Raw genomic sequence first — 25,345 nt, 5'->3', positions numbered from 1 at the left:
TGCATTTTCCTTTGGTTCTGATTTCCCATCTTTGGCTGGTGAATGAAAGCATTTTTTTGGTCTTTTTCTCTTGCATTTGTTTAAATGTAGTTGTAAGAAAATGAAAAATAATGCTCTTGAATAAAGTGAACTGATTCTTCTCTTATGGACAAGAGAAAGCTAAGGAAGATTCAGGCTGAGAATGTTTCGACTGTTATGAAATTTGCCATCCTTTCTATCTGGGAGGAGCTGAACCAGACTCGTTTCACTTGCACCTCTCAGAGCAGACTTATCAGCGAGGTCTGATTTGCAAAACGTGCTTGTCCTCCCACAGAGACTGCTTTTCCACCCATGCAGTTCCATGGAGGTCGGTGGGATTTTGCCTGATTTATCCCCATGTGAGTAAGCACCGAGCCAACTGTGTGATTCCAGCAGTTAGCCCTGATTTGCTGAGGGTCCCCGGCCCTGCTGGGAAGCCGGGCAGAGGTAGCCTGTGTTGGACAGGCAAATAGGCGAGCGCAGAGCTGTCCTGGATGCTGACTGTGGATCGCCCACGCTGTATCCTCCATAAAGAATTAATGGAGCCCTCCAACAATGTCTTTTCTCTTCTGACTGACTGCCTCCAAAATGCTCCCCTTTTATCTAGTTTTCCACCACCAATTATCTCCAAGCAGCGCTGTGGGGCTTGGCCCAAAGCCAAGAGCTGCTGATGCTGCAAGTGGTGCTAATAAAGCCAGTTGTCAGAGCAGGCAAAACTGGCACTTTTGTGGGGTGGCAAAACGGCTGTGGCATGTTTTGTCTGTGCAGGGCCAGGCTGACAGCTACAGTTGTGCAGTTGTGGGTTAGGCTTTATGGGGCACTAATTGCTGCTGGCGCAGCAGCCCCTTGCAGAACTGGCAATTGCCTAGCATGCCCAGACCTCTCAGTGGCCGCAAAAGCAGCAGCACAGATGCTGCAGGCCCCCTGCCCCCAGCTCTGTGTTTCATCTCTGCCCGTCCTTTTCCCTTACCCGTGGAGCCATGGCACACAGATAAAGGTTTTGGGACCTCATAATCTATTCCGCAGCCTACTGCATTTGCCTGATCAATATTATTAACTTTAATTCTCCAGGTCTTGCCCCTGCACTGCTTGGAACTTACCATTTTTTATTTATTTTCATCTTTATTTCCTGTAGTGTACTGAAATAATGTGAAAGAAATATTTGTTCACGCAAGTAAGTGAAGGTAATAGCTTCCCTCTCTGACCACATGCTCTCTTCTGTTCCATGTCTTAATTAAAATGGTACTAAAGGAAGCAAATCAATTAACAGATACCTTACAAGATGGTTTATTCACTTACACATGTACACATACACAATTACTTACAAGTATCACATTACAGCTTTAGTTTATCTGTTAGCAAATGCTGCTAATGAACTGCAGTGCTACTGAACTGGGTAACAGACACCTAGGGAATACAGGCAAATTATTCCCATATATCACTTTTCTGTGAAATAAACTTCACAGTTTATTGTCTAAAATATGAGGGAAAATTATAATCCCAATAAATAATATACCTTCCTTTTCACATTTGGAAAATTACCTGGTTTGCCAAGCTCAGAAAAAAGAAAAAACCCTTTCAGTTACAGTAGCAGGTTAGTACAGTAGCTTATGCTTCATGGAAACAAAATCTTGAGATGTCTGCTCTTACGATGTGACGGTGCGCTGAGCCGGAGCCCCTGGCTCAGCACATCAGCTCTGCCTCGAGCAGGCAGGGCTAACTGCGGCTGGTCACAGTCTGAAAGTTACTCCGTGGGGGCTGGGTTTCCACATTTCTTACAAATTATTTCTTGTTAAGCCACACAGCTTCCAGGTTGGACTTCAGTTTAGCATTCACTTTTTTTTTTTTTTTAAGTTGAATAACTTCTGCTATATTACAGTGGCAAAGAACTGGAAAAAATTTATTTTGACTTGAGACTGGTGTAACTGAGCAGAAACTGACTCACAGGTTTGGTCAAGGAACAGATGCTGGATGACAGATTAAAAAATCCACATGCCCACAGATATCGGCTTGAGCTAAAAGTTTAGGTTTATTTGCAGTTCCTGGTCTTGTCTTCAGATCTGGCTAGAGATTCAATAAAATAGCATGTCCCATTTGGAGTCATCCTGCAATGCTATGGTATTGCAGCTATGCCCGTATGATATTGTGACATTATTTAATTTTGTGCAAGCCGACTACCTGAGTCTTTCAAGCCTCTGGTTCCTGCTGGGTTTCCTGAGAATAGCAGTGAGAACAGCAGAGGCCGCTCAGCGGGGAATTCGTGCCAGCTGTGCTCCCAGGGCACCCACAGCGGACGTGTGCTGCCATGTCTTTAGGAGCTGAAAGTAAAACCTGGTTTGAAATATAAAAAATGTACTGCTTTTCTTGAACCTTGTGCTGATAATATCTGTTATGATAAAGCATTTATGTGAATTGCCGAACTTTTGAAAAAAGTGGCTTAGGACAAACAGAATAAGAAGAATCTGCATCTGTAGAATTATTTTCTTAACTGAGACTAAAACCATAGCCTTTTTGTAAAAGTTGGGGTGTGTTTACAAAATAACATGGATTTAATCAATTTAAAATTATTTAAGCTATTTGAAATATTCTGAGACAAAGCTATCGTTTTTCTTCTTGTCACTCCTGCTGTAAGAAAGAGGCTTGAAATTGGAATGAGACAAAGCAATTTTGATGAAAACAAATTCAACAATATACAAAGCTAAAACAGGAATGGAGGAGGTGGGAGACTTAATTTAGTCACACATTCTGATCAAATTTAGTGAATTAGGGCTACAAAGATGATTAGAGGACTGGAGCACCTCTCCTATGAAGAAAGACTGCAAGAGCTGGGCCTGTTCAGCCTGGAGAAGAGAAGATTGAGAGGGGATCTCATCAACGTGTACAAGTATCTGAAGGGGGAGTGTCAAGAGGATGAGGCCAGCCTCCTCTCTGTGGTGCCCAGCAACAGGACAAGAGGCAACGGGCACAAACTGAACCACAGGAAGTTCCATCTGAACCTGAGGAAAAACTTCTTCACTGTGAGGGTGACAGAGCATTGGAACAGGTTGCCCAGAGAGGTAGTGGAGTCTCCTTCCCTGGAGATATTCAAAACCCATCTGGATGTGATCCTGGGCAATATGCTCTAGAGGTCCCTGCTTGAGCAGGGAGGTTGGACTAGATGATCTGCAGAGGTCCCTTCCAACCTAAACGATTCTGTGATTCTGTGAATTGTTTATATTAAAAATAGGGATAGGAGGATTTTGGAAATGTCAGCTTAGCTTGTTTGTAGGACATTGAGATCACAGAATCACAGAAGGGTTGAGGTTGGAAGGGACCTCTGGAGATCATCCAGATGAAACGTTTCATTTCAGATGTCCAGAAACTCTTTATTTTGGGTATACAAAACTATTTTGATTTCAAGGTTCTAAAACTAAGACATTAAAACTTCATTTCAAAGCAGTGTTTTTCATTTTAAATTACCCTAGGTCATTTAAAATGACTGAAATTAGCATCACAGGCTAAAGTTAAACAAAAGAAGCAAATTCTAAAGCTAAGAAGAGATATCACTTTAGCGTGAATGAAATATTTTTAGATCAACACAAAACATTTTTCCTGAAAAACTTGAGAAATCTTGTTTTGCTTGACCTCAAATAACTGATTTTCTGAGTCTCTTCATTCATTATTTGCCTTACAGGAAATATAAGTTTGGCTTTGAATTCTGCTGCTGAAATATGCTGCTAGCTTCTTGATTACTCTGGATTTAATTGATTTTATAAATCAATCATACACTTATCCCAGGCTGAACAGAGCCTATTAATGAGCAGAGCTCGTCTTTTCTATTTCCCTCATACATTTTGTTCCTATACATGGTATTGAGGATTGCAGGCTTTTTGTGTGCAGTTGACTGAAGTTAGCATACACTATAAACTCTTCCTGTAATCAGTCAGTCTTTCAATTACAGAACAAGCAAAGGAATTGTTATTGGTGAGATTCCTGCCTGTGGACAAGAGATTTCCATTGATCCTCAGACCAGGTAGCTGTCGATTGCAAAAGGATTATTGATCATTTGTACTTTTTTGCCCTGATATGTTGACATCTTCTCTGAAAAGAAAAAAGAAAAAACATTGCAAGTTAACAGTAACTTCTGGCTTTTTTTTTTTAACCTGGAATGATCTATAGCATCATTGTAAAAGTAGAATTAGGAGACAGAGAGATAAAAATCACAGGGAATCTACAAAATTGTTATTGGAGCTGCTGTAGTTACGTTCATGAAGTTCCTTTTGCTTAACTTTTTTTCCTACATGTTTCTTTGTATCTTTGGAGTATTTGTTTTTCCTAAGTGAACTAACAGAACAAAAGTATGATTCTGGCTGTGGTGACTTCCAGCTGCCCTCTTCACTACCATGTAGGAATCCACCTGCAGTGAGCAGTGAGTGCGTTTTAAGGCAGCATCCTGCTCGGAGGACTGCTTACAGTGCAGAGGCAGAAAATGGGAAGTCATGTGGCCTGACCGCCTCTTTGAAGCTGCCTCGATGTGTGGCTTTGCTGTATGGTTTTGCCTCTGGGTTTCCTTTTCTCCAGTAGCCAGCAGGTGACAGTACTAGCTGATCTGCTTTCCTCTGAAGATTGTGAAGGTTAGTTAACGTTTCTAGAATGCTTTAGAAGTACGAAGGGATTCGTCTCTTCGAACTTAGCTGTCTAAAATGTAGATTCCTAGATTTTATCTAGGATTCCTCAGTAATCAGTGGAGAGAAACACCTCTAGAGGGGTCTTTGTATCCTACAGCAGTGTTACAGACTCAGGACGCATCACCGTTTCCTCTGCTCCCCTGGTATCGCCCTGACACACAGGGAGGGAGCAGCTCAGCAGCTCCTCGATCCATCCCGTGGCTGCAAGGTTACTCCTTGGAGCAGCCACTAATGTGGGGGTAGTGGCCTTGCAGTACAGCCAAGCCATAAAGCAGAGAGCCTTGCAATATGCCTGGGCCTTAAGTTACCTTATTCCAGGTTTACAGCTGGGAATCAGGAGGACAAGGCTATTAAATGACTTACCTCAGGCCATGTGGAGTGTCTGTGGCATAGCTGCAGGCAGATCTGGGTGCTCTGGGCACCTACCCTGTTAGGAACTCGGGTAACCCCACAGCCCTTATTGCTGGGCGAATTTTCTGTTTGCCTCTCTGTGTTATTCTGGTCAATGTGGTTTTGCAAATACTCTCCAACTCTGTGTGTCTACCTCCTACTGTCACTCCACCCTTCCTGCTCCACCAGACTCACCCTTTCTCTGGAACATACCTGTTCTGACTTGATCCCATATTTGACCTGCAAAGTATAGAGAGTGAGACATTAATTATGACTTTAGGAGCAGTAATCAAAAATGAACATTCACAACATCATCAGGTTAGGAGCTGGCAAAATACAGGAACTTTTCTTTCTTTCTTTCTTTTCTTCCTTTCTTTTCTTCACTGCTCTTGAATCTTCTATTCAATTTTACTCCATCTAGTGTCAGTGCCTGGAAGTAAGACCTTTCTGTGCCTTTCAGCCTTCAACTTGTTTAATATTAGATCTCATGACTCAACTGGGAATTTGTATTCATCGTAGTCCCCTTCCTTCGATACTACTGAAGTGTTTTCTGATGACTTTGCTAAAAAGAGAACTCTTAGGAGATTTGGCAAGCAGGGACATGTTTCTTGTATTTGCCTCAATCTTATTTCCTTCTCTGAGAGAAAATTTGTCGTGTGTTTTTTTGAAAGCTATACTGAAATTTTCTGTTAATATGAAATTCACTGCAGTAACCATTAGCGTCCTTAAGAAACAGTTAAGACCTGATTCTCCCACCTTTCTAGTTTAAACTGGACATGCAGTCCACTGCCAAATGAGTTCGGAAGAAAGAACAAGGCCAGCACAAGCTGATTTGAGCTAGCAACGTAGCAGGTTCAAGGACGCTCACTTGACACCTTCCCCTGCCTGTACTGGGGCAGGAGGAAGTGGCAGAGATCTGCTGTCTCTCAGTGTGGCTGCCCTGCCAAGCGCCTGTGTGCCTCTGGCCTGATCCTAAGTAACTCTAATTCTGTGCAGACACAGGAGTAAAATAGACTATTCTGGAGGCTGATGCTCTCTTCCATGCGGCCCAATGTAATCATGTAAGTCACTTAAATACAGGTGCTTTCTTGCTCATGTTTTCAGGCTCCTCTTCCACAGTTTACAGTGCCAGCCACTGTGGAAGAGGATGGTTCAGCCTTCCCCACCATCTTGACTGTAAAACGTCACCACTTCCCTTGTGCTAGCTGCTCTCAAATAGCCTGATTTCCCTAAAAATCTTCTTTACCATGGAGATTTTCAGCAGGGCCATTTACCACGGCCATGGAGCTGTGTGGCTGCCTGATGAGAACATGCGGCTGGGCTGGGAGGAAGGGGAAGGCTCCAGGTGGGACAGGACAGAGCAGGACTGGGTCTGGGGGTGGTACCATCCTTAGGAGTGTTCACACTTAGCTCTCCTGCAGGTAGAGGTGAAAGCTCACCCAAAGGTGCTCGTTTACAGACACTTTAAAAGCAGCATTGGCACCTAAAGAGGTGGCAATATATACTCCTCCCCTTCTCTCCAGCTCCCAGCCCCCTCCTCCTTTCCTGTGCCAGCACAAGCATTTCTATGACTGCAGATTTGGCAGTGTGTCGGGTTTTTTTTTTTTTAACAACAACAACAACAAAAAAAAACCTTTACTTTTCAGCCAGTGGTTTTCAGTCTTTTTCTATATACAAGTCCTTACAAATTTTTCATGTAAACTGTGGGGCTCTGTAAAGTGGCTTTAAACTCAATTTACACCCATATCGAGAGCTTTTAAGCTCATTAACTTCTATAAACCCTTAGAAATAGTTTAGGGAGTCCCAAGCTTTTTCAGCCCATGGGCTAAAAGTCAGCATTGCTTTCTATGATACTTGCTCATTTATTTTAGCTTGCTATTTGCTCTATGACACTAGGCTGTAAAGCGTACCTACCAGGTGGAATGTGGAGGTGGCTGGTTATTAGCAACAGTCAGAAGAAAGAATAACTTAGCTTTGCTGATACCTGGTACAGATATTTCAGAGCATAAATCTTGGAAAGTAAGAGACCATAGAATTGAAAGAAAATGGTCTGATAGAGTATATACATGACCTGAAAAGAGGGTTTATAAATAATCCTCAGTTCTGAGACGTCACTGGAAAAAGCTCCAGAGTGAATCTGAAATTAAAGATTCCCTTTTTCATTTGTTTAGTGTGAACTTATCCAGAAACTAAAATGGGCTGCAGGAAATTCTGTGAGCTAGACTCACAGACAGGAGCTCTGATTTGGTGGCGCTTCTTTCTGGTTAAGACCTGTGGCACTCTGAGCCTCTTGCTTCAGGATGCCTTGTTTTGTTTTAAAGTTATTTATCTTTTAGTGGTGATAGCACTTTCATTCCTAGGTAATCCCATGTTGTCACCTCTCTTTTCTCCTGACCAGCACAAGTCAGCATGAAGCTGCTGGATCTGAACAGCAAACGGGAACTCTTTGAGGGCAGGAGGCTACCTACTCGGTGGCATTTAGTATCAAAGTTCCCCTGTGCATCTCTCAGCAGGAGCAAAGTGGGTAGATAGTGTTCAGAAGCATTTCTGTTTTGCAGCAGCTCCAGGAAAAGGTAGGGTTACTCAGTTATTGCTGGAATCAGTGGCACCAGCATGACTGCCAGCAGAGACCAGGATGGCTGTGGAAGGAATTGCCTCCAACAGGTGTCTGGATATTGCCACGAATGCATTCTCCTGACTCAGCAGTCTGGGACCAACTCTCACAATCAAATGATTTAGAGCTATTCAAGACTAGCCTCAAGCAGTTGTGCAGAGGAGTAGGAAGGAATAAGGATTCCTCTCCGTTTGGCAGCTGTGAAAAGGTCAACTGCAAAGTCAGCCCCAGCTCTCCAGAGCACAGAGGAATCCTGGGCCAGATGCTTTCCCAGAGCATGTGGAGAGTGGCCAGGCAGGAGCAAAAATAGCCAGAAGTGTGGCTCTGCCCTTCAGGCTGGTAGCTAGCATGAGTGAAGTATGCTGTATCCTGGAAAGGGGTGTAATGAATTACTCTCACCCTAGAAGTCTAGCCAATATATATGTATGTATATATATAAAACTGCCTCTGTGTGTGTGTGTGTGTGTGTGTGTGTGTGTGTGTGTGTGTGTGTGTGTGTGTTGCTGCTTTTTAAAGGGCTGTATTCCCAGCGCAGTGCAAAGCTTAGTGTCTTTGGTTTTGAGTGTATTATATAAAGATTAATTTCATTTTACCAAAAGGGTAACCTGAGACAAAGTAACATGTTGAAGGTCTTTCAGAAGAACAAGTTCTGCTAGACAGGACAGTGACAGAGCCAGGTAGAAAAGTCAGTTTATTGCTCTGTCCGTGGGTGGTTATTGCCTCAACACAGAATGAATATTTACACTTTGTTTCTGCAAATGTATCAGTGCAGGGATTTGAGACAGCCATTTCTGAGGGCATTTGCTCATTTCTTTACATTTACACAAATGCATGTGGAATCCTTTAGACCATCTCTGACTGTTCATACACAGGGCATTTGGGTAGCTTTTAAAGATTTGTCATTGAACCTTGTTTCCAGGATGCATACTGAGAAAACCTGTATTACCAAACCGTGGCTGCAGTGATTACAGCCTGCTGTCTGTCAGCCACCCACCAATCCCTACAGTGTTCAGCGAGGAATCAGGCCTGCTCCGGTGTCTCGTCAGGAGGATGGAGTCACCTCGTGCAGGCTGTACCTGCTCCTTAGCGAAGTGCAAACCCTGGTGCTTCTGCCTAAGCGTTCAGCAGCTCTCCAAGTTATCTTCCACTTCCACTCCCCCGATAGCTGTTTATTGCTGATGTTTGGTCATGGTGCCAAGGAGAGGGGGACCTATGTGGTCAAAGCAGGCCACAGAAAAAACATTTTTGATTGGTCTGGCAAAGCAGAGGCCTTCTCTGCAGTGCTTATTTAGAGTGTAGCGGCTAAGTGTCTTTGCCGGCTTTGCTTTCCCTTATTTGTAAACCTGTAATAAGTTAGGAAAACTGTATGTTGACCTGTTGATTGGGGTGTTTGTGGAGTATGTTACTTGCAGAATGAAAGACCTTGTGAAGGGTTCTTTGTAAAGGGAGAAAAATGAGTGGCAAGTAAAAGAAAAGCTCATGATAAATGATTCAGGATATAGCTGAGGGATGTTCAAGGAAAACGTTACAATCTTTGACTCCAGAGGTGTCAAACATTCTGGTGAACCTAATGACTGATTTTCTCCAGATCCTAGAAAAAGTCATTGACTATCACAGTTTTTTTAAAAAGAGTATTCCTGGGAAAGGAGACAAAGAAAGGTTTTTTTTCTAGGAAAACAAAGACAGGTGCACTCAGTGTCCCTGAGGAAGTTAGGCCTGCCTAGATTACTGTGGCTTGCTAAAACGTCAGAGAGAACAGGCATACGTGTAGGTTACTGCTAATCTTTTCCCCTTTGATGCTGCAATTCTGCTGTTTTCAGATGCTTTAAGAAGGTATGTAAGAAGGTTGCTTTGGACTGGTCACAGCTCCTGCTCGGAGGAGCCACAGAACTGAAACTCAGTTTGGCCAGCTCCGTGAATCTGGAAGAGCATGGCTTAGAATAACCAATACCAGTCACTGTTTCTGGCTCCCTTTGTACAACAGTCTTCTGTGGAGAAGATATCTTAGTTATTCTGATTAGGAATTGGATAAAAAGAGATTTATTTTGCAGATGTATTTTTGACATCCTGATATTTCAAGTACTTTTGCCTGTGAACTTGCCTATAGTACAGCAGTGGTATGTGTTTGCATCTTAAGTAGATATGATTTCAATGGAGAGTAGAGTGGCTGAGACAGTATCCCTCACTGGGTGCAGAGGGAACGTATAATGCTACATGAGAATAGTTTCTGCAATATCTGAGTCAATGTGATGCATTTCAAAGCCCTGTGTCCCGCACAGACTGCATTGTAAATCCTGATCCTTATTCCTTGTGCACTACTCTTCCTATGACAGAGTCAGCTAAGGACAAGGTCTCTTTTATTTAAATGAGTATTTACTTATGGATTTGAATTCATGAATATTGGTCCTACTTTCCAAAGAACTCCCCCTGTGACTCTCTCAGGTACCCTAGTATCAAAACTAGGTCTCCACTTAAATTTATTTGAGCGTTCAAACTCCACTGATTAGAAAAGCTGTATCTCTCATTTGCAGCTAATAATATCAGTGATATGACTTATGCCTACTTGATTGGCTTCCTGTTTGGCAGCTGGTGCGTTCTGAAGCTCACAGTATTATAAACCAGTTTGGGTTATGTAGATCAAAACAAAACTAAGAACTGCTTTCCTCTCCAAAATGGGAGGGTATTCTTTCTGCCTCACTCTAAACCTGCTTTGAAGGCTCTGAGATTGTTAGATCAGATCCTGTTATGTTCATTATCTCTACCTGTCAGTGCAGCTGGGTATAGACCCAGGCAAGGCCGAATGCTAGGAGAAAGGTCCTTGGCTCAGATATGTAGCCTGAGGCAGCTCTGCTACTTGGAAGAAACTGCAGCTCAACATTTAAGCTTGCGCTTGTTTGTCGAAACCTAGGCTTTGCAGTGTCATCCATCTCTGATGTTTATATTTTCCAAGTGGATGATTTCACCTCCTATTTAATATATAGTGCTATTTTTGGAGTTAGACAACGTGGAGACTGGAGGCTTTCAGAATGAGATGACTGTTTCTCCTTGGCTTCTGAGGGGGAGGTTAGGTGGAAGAAATGAGCCATGACTTTGAACTCTGTCTCAGCCTCAAAGGTTATCGTTTCACACGGGTTCCCAGACTTAGTTCAGCTGAAGGCCCTTTGCAGTTTGCTGGTAGCTTGAGAGTCCCAGTCAATTTATGCAGAATGGCTGTTGCACGCTGCAGTTGTCATTTGCTTTTGTTAAACAGGGAGGCTCGGGGAAGAGAACAGCAGGCCCATTACTGCATGCACCATCCACTGAGGTGGAACTGAGCTGGCTAAAATGAAGGGTGCCATTCTGGACCTGATCTCCCAGGGAAATACCTCTGTGCTGGAGATGCCAGTGGCTGTGGGCAGCACACCAGAAGTCACTGCATGTTCTTGGTGCACCCTTGCGCACATGGGAGTTCACAATGTCATCATGTGCAGCGTTATATAATATGTTGCTGATGAGTGATCTCTTGTGTCTGTTTCATGGGGGCATAGGGAGAAAGGAGACTTGCCTTCCATGGAAGCTGCTTTCAGTTATAGTATTTTAAGAAGTATGTTACAGGCTAGAACCTACCCGCTGGCATTACCCTTGGTTACAAATATTTGCTGTTACAAGCTCAGTGCGTTGCTCATGCTTGGAACGCACAGATATTCCGTGGTCAGAATGAGGAAAAAAGAAAGCATTTCCTGCCAAAAGGCACAGCCTGCTCCAACCCAAGGGAAGTTCTCCATTAGCTGAGAACGGTGCAAGGACCGTGACATGCAGCTGAGCAGTTGTGATTCCATGCAGAAAAAAAGCATAAAAGATGCTCTTAAATTAGTTCCAAGCCCTCCTCTGTTTGTCTAAAGAGGCTCTGATTCACAAGAATACTCTGTGTTTCACCAGCAGAGCCTAGCAAAGGAAAGAGAAGTCAGTCCCTTGGAAGAAGTCTAGTGGAAAAACACAAGAGACTATCTAGATGCTACTCTGGCTAGCAAAAGACAATCATTGATATGCTTGGCACCTGGGCTGTGCAGCTCCTAAGCTCCTTCTCTTCTCCCTCAAATATCAAAATGACTTGTGCATTGCATTTAAAACCTGATCTCATGCTGAGTGATTTACATGGGTGACTGTGGAACCCAGTGAGCTGCATGGGCAGCTTTGTAATTTGTTGTTGCTCAAGATGTTTTCAGGCTATAGATTCCTTTTTGCTATTGCAGCAGGTTTAAAATATGTACCTTTTCTTTTTAGTAAACTTCTATGTCCCTGTCTCTCCATCCTTCCCCTTGCCTCCGTATGCCTCTTTCTTTGTCTCCTTCTGTCAAAATAAATCTGGCTGCCATGCATGTAGTTAACTCAAAATATTGCTAACATTAAATGTGCCCAGACATTTTTATTAATACATTAAACTTGCATGAAATTTAGGCATTATAATTTACCAAGCTTACGCCAAGATGGCATTTGAAACTGACATGAGCTATTAATTAAAAAAAAGGACATTAAATAATTGTCAGTTGACATCTAAATTACTGTTTTGTTAGCTGACAGCAGCCTGCCTCAAATCTCTTACTCTTCTCAAGTATTAGTAAATACCCCATTGAGTTTAAGGGCATCCCATTATGAACTGATTATTTAAATCATAACGTTATATAGCTGAGTAAATAAAACGGGAAATGCTGTTAATTACTTCACAATGAGCTGCTAATGTCATGTGGGGCTAGAAACACTTCTCTTCTTTCAAGTATTTTGGGAACCATCAAGGCGGAGACTGATCAAAATGCTTCCTCGTTTAAGTGTAAACATGATCTTACCATATCCTGGTTAGGTTCAGTATCAGCTGATCAGGATTCTAAGGTAAGTGAAGATTGTCTGCATCAAGGCCTTCCACTTGTATGAGTCTGTGTGACTCCACAGAAAGCGATGGTGCTGTGCTGGGTGACACCCACTCGGCGTATGTCCCAGCTAGGGAATTACCGGGTGGAATTTAAAGCGAAATCTGGCTGAACATGAACTCATTGAGTGCTTTATCAGTTGGATTAAGCTTTTCTTCTGAACAAACACTAGTAATTATCACTAGTCAGGCAGAAAATCATCTGCAGATGATATGCCAGTTCTCCTCTCCAGTCCTAAAATGGTAATATTTTGATTATTAGATATCACTGAAGGATTCAGGTATTCATTTGCGTGTATGATTGGCTGGTGTAAGTCTCAAACTAGGTAATTTCAGATGGTGGGCTTCGCTTCATCAACGGGTTTTCCAGGACTAGCCTCTGGCCTAAAAATGCTATGAATGGAAGCGAGTAGTTAAAATTGGTTTAGACCTAATTATCATGTCTCTCCAGTGACTTCAATAAATGGGAAACTATTCCCTTGGCCTATGGGAAAAAATAAATCAGACAAAAATGAACATGCAGCTTGGATGTTCTTAAGGAGACTCCTTAGTACTTGTAATACTGCAGCACTTGTAATGCTCAGTACAATTAATACTTCAGTGCTGTTTTCAGGGAATTAGTGGTTTTGGTTTGGAGATTTTTTTGTTTGATTTTTTTTTTTTTTAGAAGAGGAGCTACTTCCCATGCATCTCCTTTGAGAGATGTACAGACATCCTCAACAAGTTAGATTAACACTGTTGGTATCCAAAACATAGCATATACAACCATATCCTTGTGTCAAGTTTAGTCCTACAAAGAGGAGATGCCGGGATTGCTGAGAGTCCCATGGAAAACTCCCATATACTCCAACTATTACCTGTACTATAAAGGTCCAGTTCCTACCTTTAAGATACTGCAGTCGGGTAAAGGCCAGGATAACGACAACACAAATGTTACTATATGGAAAGGTCCTGCTCTGAGGAAGACTAGGAGAAAAGAGCAAATACTACCTGGGATCCTGCATGCTTTAGCTCCCCTTGATTTTCTGTGAGTTGGTTGCTTGGGTTGCAGAACAGATGAATGATGGTGCAAAAACAGTTAAGCTAGTTCTGAAATGTGGAACAGTGTTGCTGTTTATAAAACAGTACGCTATATGTACTTCCGTGCTAAAATTGATGCTATCTCAAGGATATCTGCACTTCATAACTTCATAGTCAGTATTACCATTAACCTTCCCCATCATACCCTCTTTGTAAGTTCTGAGATCCTAATTAACATGTTTGCATCATCTATGGTGTTGCTTTATCAAGGTTAAACCATTCCATCATTATAGCAGCCCATAGGAATTGGCCGTATATTTTTTGGTTACTAAAGATTAGATCACATATTCAGTTCTTTTTTTTTTACTACAAACCAACCTACTATGGATTAAGATATAGCCGCATTTTTAAATTCATTTTCTATGGGCCTGGTAATATTTCTACTGTCAGTGTCGTTTTTCCTCAAAATCAGTACAAGGCTATATTGTTTCCTCAGATTAGCATCTGTACTACAGAATCCCTTAATGATTCACCAAGGAGATAATACGGAGATGTCTTGAGGTAAACAAGAACAAAGATTTGTCAGTAAACTACTCACTGCCACAGTAGAATTGAAAAGTACAACTGATTAAAGAAGAGATGTTGGATTTCCAGTTGTCTTCCACTTAATAGAAAAAAAAAATCTTTAGCATACATTATTTTGCCCTAAAACATTGTGGGATTGCAGCTTCTCTCCTTGCTCTGTGGTGGTGGTTCTGAGTGAAAGAGTTTGTGCGTTGTGTGATGTTTCCAGCCTTTAGACCAGAATTTTAATGTGAAACTGGGGACTTCTCTCTACCTTATAGCAAATGCTTGTAGATTAGAACACCTCATCATCAAAAAGGTCAGGTCGTCATTAAAGATGTTAAATTTCGCTACCATGACAAAGTCAGCCACTTCCTCCAGAAAGAAGAAAAGATGATATGATAGATGCTCAAAATGCCTGTGAAGGAAAATATCATACATAATAAACAGCAAGGTGGGTAGAAAAGCAAAGTCTAATCTGGGACAGTTTCATAGATCATAGCAGTAAACTTGGATGAAATGCAGATGATAAATCCACTTTCTTGTATGTCTCTTCTTGTCTTTGTCTCTTCCTTTATGACCTTTTCCCTCTGGACTCTAATCTCTGAGTTTTCTGTTTTGGTTTTGATCTTTTTTGTTGTTGTTTTTCCTTTCTGTGTCTATATTATCCTTAATACATCAGAAACAGTTTACTGGCATTGTAGAAATATGTTTTTTCTTTCTCCTAGCCACGTGAAAGTCCTGATTTATTTTAGGTTGAAAATTTGAGTTTCTCGTAGGAGAACAAACTGAACAATGTGTTAGTAGAAAGAAAATATTTTGTGAGAATTAGCTGTGTTAGGCTGTGAAACAGTCTCCCTGGGAAAATGACAGATGCTCCATGGCTGGGAGAGTTCTCTGTAGAGAGCTCTTGTTTTGATCTTCATCTGAGTGTTTATATGTGTTTAGCCTCTGTGAAGGATGGTCCTGATAGGGACAAGCCCATTAATGCTTCTATCCACCTCCCCAGCAGAGGCCATGATCCTTTTCTCAGGTTATTGGGTACAGGTGTTGCTTTCAGTTCGTGAGAATGCTGATTAGTTCATGCATTTTTTTACTCATTTATAACATGTCTTACAGGAAAGCAAAAAGTATCTATACGTGTGGGTTATCATAATCCAAAAGACAACTTGCAGACCCCTTCTGTACATCTCCACCCTACTGCCTGCTCCTCAGAGGAGATGAGGAGCAGCAATTGTCTAGGCAGTCTAGCACTGTCTCTTGTGCCTGTGGAGGAGGAGCTCACCATATCTGGGTAGGAGGGAGGAAGGTGAAGGGCAAAAATGCATCCCTTCCAGCAGGAATGACCAATGCATGGCCTAGCTCTGTAAGATTGGTTGAAGGCAGTTGCCAGAACTGAGATCCAGTTACAGCATTTAGGAAAATTTTGATGAAGCCATTTGACCTGAATTACACATTTTGGTTGAAAGCTAAAGTGTCAGTATAGTTAAATGTGTCAATTTAGTCAAACTTTGTTTTAGAGAAAATGTTGAAAAGTTCTGGCAATGTCAAAGAATGTCCAACTTCAGCACCTTTGAAACAAAGCCTTTGGCTAGCAGCCCTCAAAAATGCTTTTTCTGTGAGCTTGCTATTGTAATATGTGGCACTAACTAAAAAATCAAGATCAAAAGTGTTTAATGGATTTTCATTTCATAAAGAATCTCAGTCTGCTGAGATTTCTTTCCTAATTCTGAAATGTCAGGATCCTTTGTTATATGGAATTTCTTTTTTCCATGCAGCTCCACTACATACACTAGGTATCATGGTCCTCCAGAAGCTTATATATATTTTATATACCATGGAAATAACAATTGTGAGTAAAACATTATGCATAAAGAGAGAGAGCAATTAAACATTACGTTTTGTATGTCCCACTACACCTCGGGAAATACCAGGAGCAAGGACTCTTACCTTCTATCCATTTTGCCATCTGACTCTAAAGAGAGAATAGGAAAATGTGGTTAGTTAAGAAACCAGGAACAGATCAGTGATAAGCCTATTCAGAAGTTGTGAGGATGAAACCAGGAGAACTTAGTTACAGTAGGTAAAGTGGCTAAAGATCCAGCCATGCTTTATGAGGCCCAACTCTTTGATATCAGTGGTGCCATGCAACCTTCCTAAAGCCTTTCTTAATTCTTCCAGCTGGAATATCTGACATCATTTTTTTTCAAGATTATATCTTTGTTAATATTTTGGCTATTTAGAGTTTGTTTGTGGTACATCCCCAGAGTGTCATGAGGAACAACTATGAGGACAGATGCTTAATGAGAATTAGGAGGAAGCAGTCTCCTATTAGCATCGTGGTGCAGTGCCAGTAAAGAAAGCGTCAGCCACTTGTCCTACAGAAAGTGGCATTACATTGTCATTGGTATCTTCATGGAGTACTTGGGGAGTTCAAGTTACAAAATTATCCTTTGAAAGGATACTGCATTTACTCCAAGTAGCATGGAATCAGATCATGATAGAAAGGCTGAGCTAGTAGTAGCAGTACTGGACCGGGTGAGCTCAGGTGGTCTAGTTCACACCAACCTTAATGGTTAAGACCACTCTACTCTCCTTTTTCCTAAGCAAAAGTCTGTGACTGCTATTGAAGTTGTGTGTCATGGTGCATTGCTGAGTTAGTAGGGTTAGACAGTTCTGGCATGTTAGGAAATCACCTGTCATTTGTCACATGAAGATTAATGCAGATCTAGTCACAGAAGCAAATGTGTCTGGAGACAGTGGATGGCCAGACAGTTCCTAGTCCTATGCTGTAGCACCCTGTCTGCATGGTTCCCTCACTGCATTTTCTTTGTTTAATTTCTGTCACATTTTTTGTGGTAGAAACTGGCTACATTTATGAAAATTTGTTTGTTTTTAAAGTCAGACTGCACAGAATTGGCACTTTGCATGCAACTGGAGCTGCAAAGCAGCTTTTTAAAATTCACCATGGAAATGCCATACAGAGAGTAATGTTTTCAGTCTCCAAACTCTCTCTTCTATTATAGCCCCTTTTCTTTCAGTAGGGATAATTTCCCCTCATATTTCATTATACTGCCTCTCTGCTCCATTTTGTTTTATTATTTCCTTATGATCCAAATTTCATGTGTTACCAAAAGTACAGACCTCTCTCAAAAAGCAAAACCTAGGCTGTAAGGATTTGATTTCAGTAAAGGTCTCAGGACTCTTTTTGCAAAAAAGAACAGTTTATTCTGATATTCTGGTCAAACCTCAGTAAGCGTTAGTACACTGTGTTTCCTCATTTACCCCTATCTGCTGCTATTGTATTTGGCATGCTTTTTATTTCTAGCTCTGGACTGCAGTTGAGTGTTACTGTGTTACTCCTCATTCCGAGGAGAATAGTTGTAATTCAGCAGTGGAAGAAATCATCACAGTATTTGCTTTACAGCGCTCTGTAAAGTGCATTGGAGTCGGCCAGGTGGGAGAAGTTCTGTGCAGAGGATGTAGGACCATTGAACAATGCTACCTCTGGGGAGGTCCCTGGGACAAATTCTGCCTCTCACTAACTCCTCTGTACTGAAATGAAGCACATTTTTCAGTTTCACTTTTAAGAGTTGGGGTTTGAATCTAGAACCGTTGGTTGTAAACCCCTGGTCCAGAGGCAAAGGTAGGTGTTGGTCCCACCAGTTATGATGTTAAATCAAAGAGCTTTTTTTTGTTTTAGCTTTCCTCTGGCAACCTGAGAACCTAATCACAACTAACAAGTTACAGGGAGTTTCACTATGTACTCTGATGGAAATTTCATTAAGTACCGTATCCTGAAGTTTAAAGTTTAAGTTTTAAAAAATAATTATTCAAAAGAATACCCAAGCAGTAAGCTAAAGTGAATTCTATTTCTCTTGTAAGGCTAAAGAGCTGAGCTGATTATATTAAAATTTGAATCTGCAGTTCTAGGGACTCCAGCACCTCAGATGCTTTTAAAACAGTTCTCTAGATGAAAACCAGAGCTGCAGCATGTACAAATTTCCTAGCAGTGAAGCTCAAATCTGCTGTATCAGAACACAAGGATGTCTAGATCTCTGGACCAGAAATCAGGAGAATGTTTTTCTTACCTCCAAAGACATTGTCAAGCATTTGTTTTTTGATCACACAGATTATTACTACTACAAAAGCAATTGCTAGAAAGGCTCCCAGAGTAACTCCTATGATAACATACGTGAAATCTGAAAAAGATTGAAAACAAACTAGTGAATATACACCATTAAATAGTAAATATAGCTATTTGTGTTCTAGGTGTGATAAGACCAAGATTCCAAGGTTCAAATGGATCCCTCCTCCTTTTTTGAAAAGAGAGGTCATATCTTCAGACGGGTCTGCTGACGCAGAGCCAGACTGTCTAACTGAGAAGCCTCACATACCACACCAGTCTCCCATCCCCTGCACACCATGAAACTGCCTTGTGAACCAGTGGTTATGGGGCTCAATGCAGTTTCATGTTCATAAGTAGGATTACCCCTTGGTGCATACAGGCCTCAGCCGAGTTTCAGAGCAAGGGCTCTACATATTCCCCGAAGTGATTTCCCTTGCCACTCTCTATCCTCCCAACCTGTTTCCTGCTTCCCAGACCCACATATGCAAAATTTCATCTTCCTAGCCTGGTCCTCACCATCCTGCTGTGCCTGACTAGTCTGCCCTTAAGTCTTTGCTGGGAGAAGGCAGGAGAATTTTTAAGTGTAACTTATAAACCATATTGTATTTCTGCATCACTATGTGCAACCCAGGGTCCGCTTTCAGCTGTCGGACTGAAAGGTGCCTCTGTTCAAGGTCTGTGGGGTTTCAGCCTCTGCCATCGCTATGCTCATTATATTTACTCAAAAGTCGTTTAAAGTTCCTACTCACAAGGCATGATTCTGCCACATTAGGCAAACACACAACAGGCAAATAATCTTCTATACATAAAATTCCATTCTAAGTACATTCATTTTTGTTATGTTTTCTTTGCCCCTAGTGTCTCTTCCTGTCTAGAAGTGAATATCTCTCCATGAACTCACCTATTTCCTCCTCTGAATTTCCAGAGGCATAGACCTGTGCTCTCCAAAAATCTGAAATGGAAATGTTGCAGCCCGGTTAGGATATCACATAGAATGCCCTGTATTTACCTGGTCTAAAAACTGAGTGTACTGTTCCCAGGCGAATGGCTGATCCTGGTAAAGCTTAAAAAAGATCTGTGGCTCCCTGGAGTAGTGAAGTGTTATCAGTAAAGTTAATAAGGAAATCCTAGGAATCTGGAAGAGTGCACTGCATGCCAATTTTTGGACAATTGTGAAAACATGATTTTTATGGTGTGATAGTAGTGTTTCCATTCTACAGTTTCCCCACTGCAAGCCTGGGAGCTGCATACAAGAGACCCGAAGCTGAAAAGTTGCTATAAACCAAGAAAAAGATTATAGATGCAGTAAAGCTAGTAAGATATGCTGAGAGGATATGGCACACCCTAGCACCCCTCTCCAGAAAACGTGAGACCTAATCCTGCCTGTACTGTAATTGCAGTCTTCAAAAAGTAGTTTATTGCTGGCAGTCTTTTCCTCTTGCAAGTAAGAAGTTATGGGCTGGAAGAGACCTTTTCTGAGAGTCCTATGCCAAGGTCCCTGTTCACCAAAAGGCCACCCTCCCAGCCCTTCCCTTTCCCACAAAGCTACTGAGCTGTGCTGCCCTCTGCTTGGAGTGAGCAGACTCTCACATTGGAGTGGCTTTGAAACAAACAATTAATGCTGACACACTTTTTGAAGGAAACCAATTCAAAATTTTCCACACCAAAAAAAGCAGTCAAAAAAGATAGGAGATTCAAGTTTAAGTTTAGAGGTGCTTGCTTATTGTAGGAAACTGCTAAAAATGTACACTCAAATGTTTTTCAGTGATGGGCATAGACCTTTTTATCAGAGTCTTTTCAGTTGGCTCCAAATGATGTAACTTGCGTAGCTGTATGAGGTACACGGAGAATGAGATGGCTTCAAATTCCACTATGGGCCCTACTTTTTAAAACAGCATGCTACAAAATTGCTGTCTCCTGCATATGCTTCAGGCAGAACGTGAAGTTCTTTCCCACACCTACTGCTGGGCTGACAACAGAGAAATAATTTCCACGTCCAAGTCTGTGTCATGGCTGACAGCGGATCGACATGAGTGGAATTTGTCCCTCTGCACTAGGGCTCTTGTTGTGCAAAGCTGAAAGGCCCACGCTGTGCTTTTGCAGTACAAGAGCCTAATAAACCTATCTTGGCTGGAGCTGGGTGATCTGCTCCTGTGTCACTGTGCCGGCTGTGCACCCGTCCGTCCCTGAGCGCTGTTCTGTTCTTTTCATATGCTTTTTAGTCTCTGGTGGGGAACTTTGAAAGAGTATTATCTGTTTAAAATGCAGGCAGAATTTTAAGGCCTTGAACGTATCCACTTTTCCCAATTCTGAGCTGTCAGGCATTGTAAGTCAAGTTTTGTCCCTCCTAGCTCCCCTCTTCTCTGTCTCCTCCACTCCTTGTTGAGAAATAATTCTGTCTTCTTAAGGCTTTGAGGGGCTATGTTTTCACTTATTTTTCCATTAATGTGAATGCTAGAAACATAATTGTTTTTAAACATAAAGCATAATCATTTCAGTCCTGAAAGCTACAAAATAGCCTTTTTGGGGTATCCTTTTAGAAAGACATCTTGAATCTAATTTTCAAAATGCTGAAAATCTCTCTTAAACTTAGCACGGGGTCTGAGCCTTCTGCTGTTATGTCAGAAAAGTCTGACAATTTGGGTGGCTCAGAACAGATTTGTTTTTATTTCCTGGCCATAGTTACATTTCTAATCCTGAATTTTCACAGATTATGAGTCAAGCTCCAAAAATCTGGAGACTAATTTTAAAAAATCATGAGTTTTAAACCAAATATATTTTGGGAGCTATAGTTCTGAGCTGAAAGTCTTTTTTTCCCCAAACTTTCTTCATAATCAAAATGCCTGGAAACATATTTCATACAAGCAGAAAGGTATTCCATTCCATGACGCTCAGAGATGGGAATCTGGAGCATAGGGAAAGGAATCCAATCACAGATATGTTCCCAAAAGCTGACTACTCTATATGATCAAAATCAAAGTTACAAGAAAAGGAAATTATAAAAAAGTCATACATAGCGGATGTGAAACCATAGCTCCTGATTTTCCAGATTAAAAAATGATTTCTTAGCTATCGTCTAGGAATTTATTTCATTATAAATTTTAAAAAATCCTCTTTCTTCCATCCCCTTAATTATTCTTTGTGATCATATGAAGAATGTTTTAAATTCAAACATAATAAAAGTGATATTGTATTACTTTTATTATCCTAATGATCATAATACATAGACCTTAATGTATGCTTTCTAATGGAATTAAACCAGTGACAGATTATGTGTTTTATGGCAGAAATAATATTTTACATGGAATATTTTATGTAGGTCAGTTTAATATATTGGGATTTAATTACTAGTTTCTTTTTAAAAAGGGAGGGAGGGAAATCTCTGAAAGCCCACAGGACTAGAGAGAATGTTTTCAATTCATAGTTTCAATATGGTTTTAATTAAGGTTTAATACCATTTACTGGATGCTGCTTAAATACCGATTGCTTTTGAGGACTGCGTGTGTTGAATAGCCAGCTTCTGTTTGTTTTCGCTTCTCCTTAGGTGGAAAGAAATGGATCAACATGGTCAAATACAGGACACGCATATCACTGTTTAATCTAGACCACATCTTCAGTTTAGATCTCCTGAGGAGATATACAAACATCCCAGCACAGAGCCATTAGAAATGATGGCTAATGCTCTGTAGCACTCCTACCCCCTTTCCAGCTTTCTGACTGGCTCTCTTCTCTGTATACTGGGTTTAGAATAAATCCTATCTCCTAAATAAACTCTCTGAACTTGGAGAATATTTGCTTCTGAGTCAAAGAATTTTGCAGATGGATTCGATACTGGTATTTGAGTGACTTGTGGATCATTTTTGAACAGTCCTGAGGCAACTGATGGTGCTTTCTCACCTCTCCCATATGCTTGACTCGTGCGTTAACTCACAGTTTGCACAGTAACACAAACGGATGGTGTTGTCCTTACTATATGTGTTGCGGTGTAACAAGGAGCCTTGGTACATGTCTGAACCGGGCTGCCTGGTGAACGCAGGGCTGAGAATGGCGGCCGCACCCTCATATGTCCGGTTAGTGTTACAGGACTTCGGGCCCTCCACCTACACAGTGAGTTTTTCTGTGAATTTGTCAGGGCCCAGAAGGACTTGGTGGCCCTGGGCCCCATCCTGCCCAGCCCCAGGCCCCACCTCAGCCCAGCCTGGGGCCATCAGTCCCTGCTCCAGCTGGGGAGGCCCCAGGTGAGGCCAGTTAGCACCATTAAGGGCTATTAATGCCAGGGGGTGCCTCCCCCTGGCCTGGGAAATGTTTTGGGTGTGTGTGTGTGTCATTGGCAGAGACATGAGCTGCCAGGTCTCACATTAGAGTCAGGAAGAAAACAGGGAAAGAGTAAATGCAAATTTTCCATAACAGCATATCCAAGGAGGAACCAGGCTTTGTCAAGGCATGTTGGATCCAGGTGTACAGCTGAGGAAGCATTTGCTTTTGTCAGCCCACCACAATCCTCTGCCAGTGTGGTTACCTCTGCCAGGGCAGGATCAGCTGAGTGGGTGATCAACAGGTATATAAATACATCAGAATCCCTGGGCAGCCCTAGTTTTCTTCAGGCTCTCTGTGTATGGAGTAGGGTTATGCAGAAAATAGGTTCTGAACTAAGTACCCTGCACTGGGAACTGCTACACTGAGGAGTCTCCTGCTCTGTTTGTGCTGTGTAAGTGCGTTAATGCAGGGTCCCGTCCTTGGGTCATGACAATGAGAAATGTGGCATGGAGTACGTTTTGGGTGTAGGATCCTGCAGGGAGCAGGAATAGCTCATTTCCCCCGTTGTATTTAATAAGTGTTGTGAACAATTCCTAGCCCTGACCTACAGAGGTAAACAGTGACAACATGTGCCTTGTGTTTCTCAGTGCTCAGCACTTACCTTGTCCCTTTTCTTCTTCTGCCTTCTACTTCTATCTGGTACTTACATACATACGTGCCTATAAAATATGTATTTATATATATATATAAATAAAAGTATATGTAAAAATACATATTTTTCCCCTTCTTCATTTTCTCAGATTTCTCCCTCTGCCCTCTTGTTACAGCAGCCAGTGGCAGGTCTTGTGCCATTGCAGCAGCCGGGGGTTCTGTGCCGTTTGCCTTGGGGGCGGCAAATGGGTGGATGAGGAAACAAATATCTGGGAAAGCCCTATGTCAAGGTGAAAAAAGACTGACAGTGAGTATTTGAGCAACTCCGGAGTTGAATATGGAGCACCAATGACAATAAAGAGGTTAGAGGAAATGATTCTTTTGGAAACCATTCCTGAAAGCCATCATTAGGAAAAGGCTGTTTTGGCTCTTTAGTGCAGCAAAATCCCCAGCTATTCATAAATTTTGTAAGATAGGCAGTGTTAGCAGCCAGGCAAATAGGGTCCTTTCTTAGTCGTCAAATTAAAGGCGAAATCCTTCTCTGTAGTAATATACGAGGATAGGAGTCACTCCCATATGGAGATAGGAATTTATTGAGCTCTATTGATTGCAAGGCTCCCTTCCGTCGAAAGACCATAGATTTGGCATTGCTTGCGCCTTTCCATGTGACACTTATAGGCTATGTTAGTGCAGTTTGCTTGTTTCCTTTGTAAATGCCTTTGCTGTAGAACATGTCTTGCTGCTCTTGAGTCTGCATCCATCCCTTTTCTCTGGGCAAATGTTATTGCATTAATGGGACTTGCGCGATTTATTCTCTACGCAATAACAAGAATGAGGACATATGGCACGATTGTTACTGACTTTCTCTTCACATCTGTAAGAACTGAAGCTGGTTACCCATGCCCCTGTCCTGTGTAGGGAACAGTCTCCGCTCCTTCGGACTGTTGGAAGTGCCTATGGAAAGGTGCAGAGGACTTGATGTAGCAACAGAAGGAGAGAGAAAGAGAGACAAATTCCCATGTGTACTCTGTGAGAGGGAAGGCAAGGACCTGTTTGGGTCCTTTTACTCTGTGGACTTTGAGAAGGACAAAGAGAGAGCACTACTGTAGACCTACAGAAAGTTCAGCTTGCAGAAGCCAAAGCAGGAGCAGATATCCAGTAGATGCAAGCTGAAACAGCTGGTCTGCATGCCTAAGGTGGGGCAAACTGCCTTTGTGCAATTCCCCAAAGATAGACAAGGATTTTCTATGAGTTTTTGCATGAAAAGATTGTGGTGTGGCAGTTGTCCATTTGGTAAAAATGAGGTTCTTGCCACCAGAGGGTGCCTGCCCCCATACATAACCTCTCGGAGACCACAGTAAGGGATGTAAAATCCTGTGTTTGTATCTGCTGCCACGTCTGTTCTCCCCTTCAGTCCCCATGTTAATATGACTCTCGCTGGCCCTTGCTGTCTGTGTGCATCCCTTATTCCCTGCACAAACTGCAGGTGAGTAACCATGAAGTAAGAGGCAAGTTGTGCGGATGAGAAAGCCCTCCTTTGGGCTAACGGGAAGCATTAGAAGCAGCCTGACTCAGGAGCCTCTAGGCGAGAGCCATGGAGACCAAAAGTGACTTGCAGATAGTACGCACACAGAACATACTGTCAGCATATACTGTTATACTGTACCAAAATAGTGTTTCCTACGCAGTGCCAAACAGGATGCTCAGCAGCCTTTGCCATTTCGCCAGTAAAGATGCAGGTATTTAACTTCATGGTGTCTTTTGGACTGCACAGAGCCGATCTTTTAGCACTAAAGCTAAGAAATACTAGCTAGAAAGCTCAGCAGAATACCCCACTGTCTCAACAAATGTTCCTTCTTCAAGGAACAGTGTTCAGAATAAAGTTTAAACCAACATACATGCAATCTGACTGAGAAATAAATAACCTCACAACCTCAGGAGATCAAAAAAGTAAGTTCTCAAAGTGGATGGAAAAGCAATAAAATAGATCACTTACGTAAGAGAAGAAGAAATGTTGTTAGGACTGATATCCAGCTTGTTAACAAGACCATTTTGAGCTTTTGGCAATTGAGTGATTTCACTGAAATTCTCTGGATTTAGCTCTTTTGCGGCATCTTAAAAAAAAAGGGGGG

General features: G+C 41.9%; 2 protein-coding genes across 4 annotated transcripts in view; one reads left to right on the top strand and one right to left on the bottom strand.

Moving 5' to 3' along the window:
• The window catches only part of C7H10orf71 (chromosome 7 C10orf71 homolog), a 128,264-nt gene that overhangs the window by 48,582 nt on the left and 54,337 nt on the right, over positions 1-25,345 (top strand). The gene's annotated exons all lie outside the window — the stretch shown is intronic.
• Positions 1,290-25,345, bottom strand: TMEM273 (transmembrane protein 273). Of its 3 annotated transcripts, XM_068950200.1 has the most exons (7): positions 25,210-25,345; positions 19,207-19,257; positions 18,268-18,378; positions 16,127-16,151; positions 14,451-14,594; positions 5,289-5,315; positions 1,290-4,098 (listed from the first exon to the last, which is right to left on the bottom strand). In XM_068950200.1, the coding sequence occupies exons 1-7, from the start codon at positions 25,262-25,264 to the stop codon at positions 4,053-4,055; spliced, it is 459 nt and encodes a 152-aa protein (XP_068806301.1). In that variant the 5' UTR covers positions 25,265-25,345; the 3' UTR covers positions 1,290-4,052. The 3 variants fall into 3 exon arrangements, with proteins under 3 accessions (XP_068806301.1, XP_068806303.1, XP_068806302.1); XM_068950202.1 differs by lacking the exon at positions 14,451-14,594; XM_068950201.1 differs by lacking the exons at positions 1,290-4,098; positions 5,289-5,315 and adding an exon at positions 5,322-8,899.

The sequence above is a fragment of the Struthio camelus genome, chromosome 7, assembly GCF_040807025.1.
Source record: "Struthio camelus isolate bStrCam1 chromosome 7, bStrCam1.hap1, whole genome shotgun sequence".
Lineage (NCBI taxonomy): Eukaryota > Metazoa > Chordata > Aves > Struthioniformes > Struthionidae > Struthio > Struthio camelus.
The sequence above is the reverse complement of the archived record's forward strand: the minus strand, read 5'-3'. Positions and strand labels throughout refer to the sequence as shown.

What these genes read in the sequence shown, in the direction of transcription:
- TMEM273 (XM_068950200.1), bottom strand. Translation starts at nt 25,264, where the DNA reads ATGGTCTTGTTAACAAGCTGGATATCAGTCCTAACAACATTTCTTCTT. An exon ending in AACATTTCTTCTTCTCTTAC is followed by an intron (nt 19,258 to 25,209) that starts GTAAGTGATCTA and finishes TTTCCATTTCAG; the next exon opens with ATTTTTGGAGAGCACAGGTC. An exon ending in GCTTGACAATGTCTTTGGAG is followed by an intron (nt 16,152 to 18,267) that starts GTAAGAAAAACA and finishes TTCTCTCTTTAG; the next exon opens with AGTCAGATGGCAAAATGGAT.